The sequence below is a fragment of the Vombatus ursinus genome, unplaced genomic scaffold (genome assembly GCF_900497805.2).
Source record: "Vombatus ursinus unplaced genomic scaffold, bare-nosed wombat genome assembly UNPS02014802.1, whole genome shotgun sequence".
Classification (NCBI taxonomy): Eukaryota; Metazoa; Chordata; class Mammalia; order Diprotodontia; family Vombatidae; genus Vombatus; species Vombatus ursinus.
In genome coordinates, this window is record NW_020954580.1 from 10379612 (window position 1) to 10389711 (window position 10100).

The 10100-nt window shown below is 38.5% G+C and overlaps 1 protein-coding gene across 1 annotated transcript in view; it reads right to left on the bottom strand.

The window, feature by feature from the left end:
* VWC2L (von Willebrand factor C domain containing 2 like) overlaps positions 1–10100 on the bottom strand; it is a 167617-nt gene that overhangs the window by 135966 nt on the left and 21551 nt on the right. The window contains exon 2 of the mRNA XM_027873480.1: positions 1115–1244. Within this exon, the coding sequence (XP_027729281.1) occupies positions 1115–1244 (130 nt within the window). The remainder of the gene's footprint in view (positions 1–1114; positions 1245–10100) is intronic.

The following is a 10100-nucleotide window of genomic DNA, read 5'->3' on the forward strand; positions in this document are numbered from 1 at the left end:
CTCCACCACAGAGGGCAAGCCAAGATCTTTCTCTTCCCATGGGTTCTTATATCCCAGTATGTAAGGTATCTCCCTCAATCTACCTGGGCCCTCTTTCCCTCAAATAAATTTGCCCCAGGTATCAAAATTCCATTTACAGTGTTGGATTAATGCTCTGATGCATTATTATAATTCTGACCTAGGTCCATTCTATGGGACTACCTTGTAGGCATCATTGTTTTATGTTAAGGTGTTGGGGAGGAGGGTTGTGGTGGTGCTGCTTTAATAGCTAACTCCTTTGAACGGGATCCAAAATTATGTGTCAGATTCCATTCTGTAGTTGTCAGAGAAGAGTCCCACTTTACTCAAATAAAGACCTTAATAACATGAAATGCTTCCTATTCTCCTTTAATTATGAATGCCCTTTAGCAGAAGTGATTTTAATATTTCTCTCAAGACTTAACTTTTGACCTAATGCTTTTTCAAATGCCTGAAACAAAGTACCCTAACCTTTATGTCATGCCTTGTCCTGTATTATATCATGGATCACTCTGAAAGAACGTGAATAGCCTTGCCTCATGGCATCTATCAAGGAGACAGAAATGCAACCAGTAAGCACACAGGAGGGAACAGGACCTAGGGGCTAGATAATTAATAATTTCACTGACTTAGGGAATTCCCCAGTGAGGGAACTTCCTCCAGCAATGGAGGTCAGCACTTTCTCTTCAACTTAGGAACTTGAAGAGTTGCCTAGCCTAGAGCTCTGAAGAAGTTACTTGCCCAGGGTCACACAGTTAGTCTGGATCAGAGCCAGGACTGGAAAACAGATCTTCCTGCTTAAGAGGTAGGTTATTTATATTAGTGCAAGCCTTCCCCACAACTTCACCAACAGCGTGATATATGAAACCACAACATGGAAAGTCATCAATTCTCCTTTGCTCCCCCAAGAGGAAAGAGGCATTTCGCCCTTTGGATTTTGATTTTTGGGTGGGATGCAAAGATGAATCAGCTACGTCTCCATCAAAAAGCAGTCAATGGAGTTCAAGGTTCTAGTCTGGACGGGCATGCGTTTTGGGAAGGCATTGACAATGCTTTGCTCTAACCCCTTGGTAAAAGCTAATTCGGGTGGTCTTACCATTTTTGCAGACAGGACAACATTGTTCTGGTTCATAGACTGGGTTGACACATTCAGGAACTGCGCAGTCTGCTACAACACAGTGCACTTCGTTGCTGGGCTCACAGCGACACCATTCACATGGAGAGGGCTAGGAACAAATCTAAAATTAGCCCCTTTTCTCCTGTAGCTGAAACATTTGCACATTCACATGTTGTCAAAAGACAAAACATCAGCGTTTGTATTGACTTTACTTCATTCATTCATTTCACCCTTTCTACCACCATTCACCCCATGGAAACCAAACACAACACCAGGTATCCTAGTCCGTAAGCAGGGTCTCAAGTCGAAATGTTATTGGATGGTCCTTTGCTGGTCGAAACTCAACCTGGTCTCATCAAAGGCAGCATGGTGTAATGGATAAAATGCTAGACTTGGAGTTAGGAGAGATCTGTTTTCAAATCTTATTAGCTCCATGGCCCTAAGCTATCCACTTATGTTTTCTTGACCTCAGTATCTCATCTGTGAAAATGAGAGGATTGGATTTAGATCATCTCTAAGGTTTCCTCAGGGTCTGATCTTTGCCTTTGGCCATCCTTGTGCCCATTTTCTGTCTTCTAAGAGGTGATTTCAGGATTTGGGATTTTCCTCTCAGGAATTTCCAATATCACTGATATGTACAGTGGTGGCCAAATTGGGTCTTTATCTTCCTGCTGTATGCCTTGGCACTATCATTTGGGGGCTATCACAACCACAGGGAATTGTGACTATAGCCCTTGGGGGTGCTTTTTAGTTCACCTTTAAGAAGAGACGGCACCTTGTTTGGGTTACAGTGGCAGAAGAGTTGCTTTCCTTGTTCTCACTACTCCACCCTGTTATACTAAGTGGGCAGGGTGTGACAATGGGGTAGGGAAGGGATACTGTAACTTCAATCCAAACCAATCTAACAAGCATTTATTAAGCACCCACTATGTGTAAAGCACTGTGCTAGGCTCTTGGGATCTGAAGACAAAATTAACATTACTTCCTGCTTTTGAGCTTACATTCTACTAGTGGGGATTCAATATGTCGACCAATAAGTAAGTGTGTGATAATCTGTGGAGGAAGAGAACCCTAGGAAACTAGAAAGAGCAAAAGTTTCCCATAGGAGGTGGCACATGAACTGGACCTTGAAGGAAACCAGGGATATTAACAGGCCCAGGTGAGGAAGGAGGGCATTCCAGGTTTAGGTCATGGCCTGTGCAAAGGCTAAGCTTACTGTATGAGGATTCCCCTCATTTTATACCTAGAGAAAGAGTAGATTACCAAGAAACAGGATGGTTTTATTAAGCAGACAGACTTGCCCTCCACACACAGAATTTTTTAGCAGGTTGCTACATACTAAAGGACATTTTTTCCCCCATGGGAATTTTAAAGCAGACTGAATTTTGAATTTGAATATCTTGCTATAGCTTCTTTAAAGATTTAGTGAATTTCTTTCATCTTGCCTGCTTGCCTCTATGAAGGAACTAAAATGTATTGATTAAAAGAGCTACTGGTTAAGAGCCAAGGAGTATAGAATATATCATGACAAACTTGAGAAGTCATGAATTCAAATGCAAAAAAAAAAAAAAAAGATTAGCTGGAAACCATTATTCTTTCTACTTACCTGCTAAGAGGTGATTTCGGGATTTGGGATTTTCCTCTTAGGAACTTCCAATATCACTGATATGTACAGTGGTGGCCAAATTGGGTCTTTATCTTCCTGCTGTATGCCTTGGCACTATCATTTGGGGGCTACCACAACCACAGGGAATTGTGACTATAGCCCTTGGGGGTGTCAGAGCTTTTTAGTTCACCTTTAAGAAGCAGCTTTATATTTCTCAAATCAGGCCATTCAGTCTGCAGAAAATTCATTCCCACTCTCAACTACATTAATTAAAACCCTCTCTCTTTGTCTCTGGGGCTGCTGTCTATAAATGATCCCCATCACCTCTGTTTACCTGTGGCTCAGGCAATTTAGATAACATAGGCTCTCCTTAAGTGAGAGGTGGCTGGGTGAGGAGTGAAGGGAAGGGGGAATCTTTCCATTTAATTATCTTCCCTTATTCATTGCAACTTTGATTTCTGTTTGAAGTGTCATAGCCCACATTTCATTTGTGGGCTTTATTTTATTAAAAATGTGAGGGAAAAAAAACCCAGTATCACAGCAAATGGAGAGGATTAGCCACAGAATCAGTGGGAGAAAATATAGCCTTTCCCCCATTTGATCAATAAGTTTATTGAACAGTGCTTGTAAGCCCTATGATGTATGTTGATTTCTATCCATATGCCTCAGAGTAGTCTACTTCATTTCTCTGATGACTTTGGATTTTCTGATGCACCGCTAATGTATAATTTACAAACAACATACAGGCTTAAGGACTCTAGATCATCAACCACAGGAAAAAAAAAAAAACTCCAAAGGAAAAAATAAAAGGAGGTATCTCAGAGTGGTCTGCCTTACTTCCAGTGATTGACATCAGTAGAAATCCTTTCCCTTTCCCATCCCTCCCAACAATTCAGAAAGGTTTCCCTCTTTCCTTTTGTTAAATATAAAACAAGCTCATCTTTATTCCCTCTCCCACCCCTTGGAATGACAGCTTGATTTGTCCTTCTGCCTACAAGGATAGTGAAAAGATATACCAGAATCTCTGAATTACAGAATTTTAGAGTTGGGAGAGACCTCAATGTCCATCTAGTCCAAGAAGAACAAACCCTTCTAACATATAGGGTATCCCAAATGTCTTTGTGTTAAGGTTTTGGGGATGCCTTGTATTCCTCACAAGAGATTATCCAAGCCCCTGCTTGAAGACCTCTAATAATGGGGAGCTCACTGTCTCCCAAGGTGGCCCATTCCACTTTTGGATAGCTTTAAAAGGAAGTTACTTCCAGTCAATTTTGTCTCTTTCAGACTCCCTCATGGTTCTTTCCTATTTCCAAACAGAACAGTTCAAATTATTTTTCTTTATGATAACCTTCCAAATATTAAAAAAAATTATATTATACTCCCTCCTTTGAGTCTTTTCTTCTGGTTAAATGTCACAGGTTCCTTCAACCATGTACTCAGGTGTGTATGGCATGAACTCAAGTGTACTCAACCCCCTTATCCATATTAGTTGCCTTTTTCTGGACAATTTTCTGCTTATCAATATTCGTGCTAAAATGTCCTAACGAGAATTGAATATAATGGTCCAGATGTGGTCTAACCAGGGCAGAGCGTAGCAGAATTGTTACCTGTGCATTTCTAGAAGCTATGCCACTCAATGCCATCACAATCTTGTTAGCCTTCTTGGCTTCCACATCACACAGTTGACCATATTGAGCTTTCAATTCCATTAAAACCTCTGGGTCCTTTTCAGTCAAACTGCAAACTAACCATGTCTCTCCCATTTTGATCTTGTGAGGCCAATTTTTTGAACCCAATTGTAATTGTAATTTTCCCCTTTTGTTCTCCTTAAACTGACTCTCTGGTTTGTTCCCTGGCTATGCACAAGATTCTCCCTATTACAGCATTATTGGAGAACATGCAGCTCTGTATAGCCTGGAGTGGCCTGGACTAGAAGTGAAATTTGGATCAGACCTTTGAACCTTCAGCTGTAGGCTTTTCAATCTTCAAATAGCCTTTGAGAGAGCCTTTGAGCTGCAGAAGTTTATAGGAAGAATCAGCAGGGTTGAATGGATACTGTTAGTGGAATTAATCATTTTAGTGTTTATTTAAAATTTGTATATGTAGGGAATTATTCAAAACCATACCAATATTTGTTACCTGGGACACTGAGATATTAAGAGATAGAACTGTGGGGACAACTAAATGAATCAGAATTTAGAGAGTCCCAGCACTGGATTTGGAGTCAAAGGTTGTTGTTTTTTGTTTAGTCATTTTTCAGTTGTGTCCAACTTTTTGTGACTCTATTTGGGGTTTTCTTGGCTAAGATACTGAAGTAGCTTGCCATGTCCTTCTCTAGTTTATTTTACAGATGAGGAAACTGAGGCAAACACAGTTAAGTGACTTGTCTAGGGTCACATAACTAGTAAGTGTCTGAGACTGGATTTGAACTTCATGACTCTTGGCCTGGTATTTTATCCATTTTGCCACTTAATCAGAGGATCTAGGTTCAAATATTGTCTCTGCTCTTCACTACCCATGTGTTTTGGGGTAATTCACTTTACTTCTCTGAGACTCAGTTTCCTCACCTGCCAAATGACAGGGCTGGACTACAGGTTTACTAAGGTCCCTTCTAGCTTTAAATATATGATCTTATGGTGCCATGACTTGCCCAGGATCACAGAGTTAGTATATATGAGACAAGATTTATAGACAAGATTTATACCTGGATCTTCCTTACTCCAAGGCTGCTTCACTATCCACTTTGCCTCTTAATTAATGCAAATGATTTTGCATAATGGCCTGTGTTCATGTTCATATTCTTTGGTTTCTGGGTGAAGGAATCAAAGGGAGAAGGAGAAAAAAAATCTGTTGGAAGGAGGTATAACCCTGGCTAACTCTAGCTTATTTTCCACTGCCTATTATACTTTCCATATGCATATCACAGCATCATAAGCATTAACTGTCAGCAAGCTGAAGAATTTCACTACAGAAAATGGGTATACCCAGAAAATTAAGAGGACTTAGCTAGAGCCAGTACTGTATGCACAGGCAGGCTTTAATGATGCCTTAGCTCTGCAAATGTCCCTCATGGAATTAATAGAATTTTGGACTACTTTGAGGTTTACTATGACTGATATGTTTTTCTCTTGGGGCTTCTAGACCCTTAAGTATGACAAGGACTCTTTGGGTGGCAGCTTCTCTTCTGGTCATTTGAAAGAAACACAAATATAGAGTAGGCCTGAATCTTCCCTAGGGCACAGAAATCAATGGAAGGTGGATGGACATGCAGGTGGTCAGAATGGGGATCTGGAGAAATATCTTGGAAAAAGGGTTAATTCAAAATGTTCAATGATTAACAGTATAGCTGGATTTATTTTTAAGAAATAATTCCCCAGAATACTGTAATTTATACTATATGCCCCAGAAAATTGGGCAGATAAATGTTGAAAAAGTGTTCATTTTTGCCTATGGTGCCTTCTAATTTCAGCCTTGGACTGATTGGCTTTATTCACTTCACACTATCCTCTGTAAGGGCCCTTCTTTTGGCCCCTGGCCCTCTGATCTTGGCCTTTCCTTTTCTCTCGTTTGCTTTCATCTTATTCCTCCAAGTTATTTCTCTCTCTTTCAGAGGACCTCTTTCCACCTCAAACCTCTCTCTCTGATTCGGGCACAAAATCCTGTTCTTTCTAACCCTTTGACTTTATTTGGAATCTCTGTTCTCTCTCCTCTCTCCTTGCCATGTCTCCTTTCATCATTCTGGTGGTGCTGACTCCTTCATTGTTCTCATGCCCTGACTTATCTCCCCTGGCTGTTCTGGTCTCCAATAGCCATCACTCAAATGGTGAAAGGATACTCAAAGATATCAGTGTGCTACCTTGCCAATTTCCAGAGGCATTAAGTTCAAACTTTAAAAGCCCATCTACCTTGGAGTGTAAAACTCTGAAATAGTTGGTGCTCCTAGTAAATCTATAGCCTCTAAGCTCTTGAGCTGGTTATATTTTTCTTTTTTCCCTTCTTTTTGCTTTTTAAAAAATATGCTCTCTGATGTGAAAGCCATATATTAGACCTGAAAACATCCTAGAAAACCCAAAGGTTTTTTTGAGCTCTCTTTATAGGAGTCACAAAATATAACATATGAATTGGTACTTAGAAAACTATGTTACTGCTTTTTAAAAAAAGTGAATATAAAATTATGACTTGCACACATCCTGGCAAAATACAGACTGTATAAGTAAGATTATTAAGTGAAAGAATTCTGAAATTTTATGCAGAAATCACTTTCCAAGAACCTTGCAGGACATTTTTCTTTCTGAGCAAATTAAAAACAAGAATAAAAAAACCCCAAATTTAACTTTGTAATGCCTCATGATAAATTTTACTCTCATTGAAATTTTGATTGATTTTAAAAATCAAATTTAAGGGGATATCATACAGGGGAAACTTTAGACATATCCACATCATTATAATTTTAACATGGTGATAAAATGATAATTAAAATGTTTCATAAAGTATTGACTTATGCAGAGGAGCATGTCAAGTACCTGTCTATTGTTCTAAGAACATATAACCTGCAAGTGAAACCTAGGTCAAAATGGGCAAAAGGAACCCTGGATTGGTAGTGGACATTGGGGGGCATTCTTTTGGAATTTTTTATTTGTTACTCAGGTGAGGGTTAGGGGGATTTTTTTCTGTAGTTTTTTTTTCTGTAGTTTTTCTCATGGTCTCCAAATCTAAGTTTATATCACTGATTGGAAAAATGAGAAAAACTCTATAAAATCATGAAGGAATCTATTGATTCAATCTCACAGCCACTATATACAACCTTTGAGAACTATTAGAGGGGACAAACACCAATGGGCAAATGGTAGGGGGACATATGGGACTATGAATTAGTTAACTTGATGGTAAGCCTTGGCAACATTTGGAAGACTTTTCTTTTGTTGCATTATGAACACTCAGACAAGAATCTGGTGGTCATAAAGAATGAGTGTTAGTTCACTAAGAATGTCATGCTAAACTAAGGAGTCTTAACCTTTGCATATGTGTGGGGGGGCATAGACCCCTTCCTAGAATAAGTTTTAAGCATAAAATAAAATACATAAGATTACAAAGGAAATCACATATTGAATGAGGGAGAGCTAATTTTAGCAATATAAATGAAAAAGACATGGGAATTTTAGTTGAGGAGAAGTTATAATGAGCCAGTAAATTGAAATATTTACTAAAAAGACTAAATATCACTTTAGATAATTGTAAAGTATCCAAGACACAGGAAAATATATCTCTAATTTTTTTTTTGCTATGAGAAAATGAAAAGCCTAGGAGACAAAGTTTCTGGTTAATTAATAATCAATTTATTAATTAGACTATCAAATAATCAATAAATTGACAGTCACCGGTCTCTCTCAGTAACCAAAGACAAAGCCATGGAGATCCATGAATGCTTAAATACCTTTAGAAAAGGAGGTACCCCTGACAGGTGAAAATCAACCCTGATTTTTAAGCAATTAATGAAGGAGTGAGCAAATTAAAAAGGAAGTAGGCTAAAAGTCTTTAGCTCCTGATGTTGAGAATGTGATTTGATCATGAGATTCAGCCACCTCCAACAATGTGGACAAAGGAATTCATCTCTACCCAGACCATTCTGTTTGGTTTTCTCCTTCATTAATCTGGGTCACCCTAAATTCTAATGGAGGGTACCAAGCTCATGTCCTAATGACAAGAATTCACCTAGGGTAGATTCTGTTTGTAAGGTCTTCTATTTGGGAGAAGTCCCACCCAAGATCTCAGAGAACATACCCAGAGGATTTGGGCAATCTCATCTATCAACAATGTCCTTCAGAGACTGACTGACTGACCTGCAAGGGCTGGTCCCTGAATGAGGAAATAGAGAGGAAAAACCTTAACCCTAATTTAATAATTGGTTATTAATATGATAGAAAATAATACTTTCTCTCAGCTAGTTAGATTGCATTTTGACAAATGGGGTTCTTCTCAGATCAAGATGGCAAGGTATCTGAAAACCATAATGAGCTAACATCCAACAAGAATGGTTAATGGAATTGAACCAGTTTGTTCTAAAAAAGAAGATACTATAGGAAAATGATAACTGTCTTCAAATATTTGAAAGCAATCATGAAGAAGTGGGGGAAAATGCTAGAATCTATACTAAGAGGAGGTACATATAGGAGTTTCCTTCCTTCCTTCCTTCCTCCCTCCCTCCTTCCTTCTTTCCTTCCTCCCCTCCTTTCCTCCCTCCTTCCTTCTTTCCTTCCCTTCTTCCTTCTTCCTTCCTCACCCTTTTCCTTCCTCCCTCCCTCCTTCCTTCTTTCTTTCCCTCCTTCCTTCTTCCTTCCCTCCTTCCTTCCTTCTTCCTTCCTTCCTTCCTTCCTACTTTCCTTCCTTCATCCAGTCATTCTCTCTCACTAGGACATTATGTGGCAAGTGCTTTGCAAACCTTAAGACTATAGTACGGTGATTCTATTTAGCGTTAAGCTTCAAAGAAATGTAGGTGTTTAACCTTGGGCCAAATGGCTTTAATCTCTATGTTGGAACTTACTTGAAATGAACTAGGGATATTGGCTTAATTTCTACCAGTGAGAGTCTAGAAAAATTAAATACTTTTCAAGCAAAAAGAAAAACCAAACCTTTTCTCCACTCCTAGTATATAGATGTTCCAGGTTGTAGGGAAGTTTCATTTTATAGGTGCAGAGGTAAAATTTTTATGGTGACTTGTTTATTAGGGGTTCTCTAATAGAGCTAATCATGCCACAAATGAAAAGGAAATATTCAAATATGAGAACTAGAAAATAGTGGATAGAAATAAGAATGACTAGCAGTCTTAAGGGAATAAAACAGGCATAAGTGGTAAATAGGACTAGTATAAATAATTTAGGTCACCAAGAAAAAGATCAATAAACTCTCCTCTTTCCAGCATCGAATTCCTAATATTCTCTCTGAAAAATCTCTGATTATTTACATACAGCATCAATAATTATAATTTCACTTGATTCCATAAACCACATATCAAGATATCTCCACATACATTCAAGTTACTTGGAGAGACTCTGACCCCATGGGATATAGCATTTTCTTTCATTTTTACAAATGGCTGTGCAAAGGAAAAAAAAAAAAACAAAAAAAGAAAACAAAACAAAACCATCTGGGCTGTGATGACAGCAGAAAATGAAATAACTTTCAAAGGGTCATTTATTATATATATGTGAACTCTTTAGGGTTCACAGATTAAATGAAAATTCAAATATTTAAGTGACCTGAATATCTAGAATATAAGTGATTATAGCTCTGTATTAAATTGAATTAAAGAAAATTACCCAGTCCACCTGATTTAGAGGAAATTCAGATATGGCAAAAAAA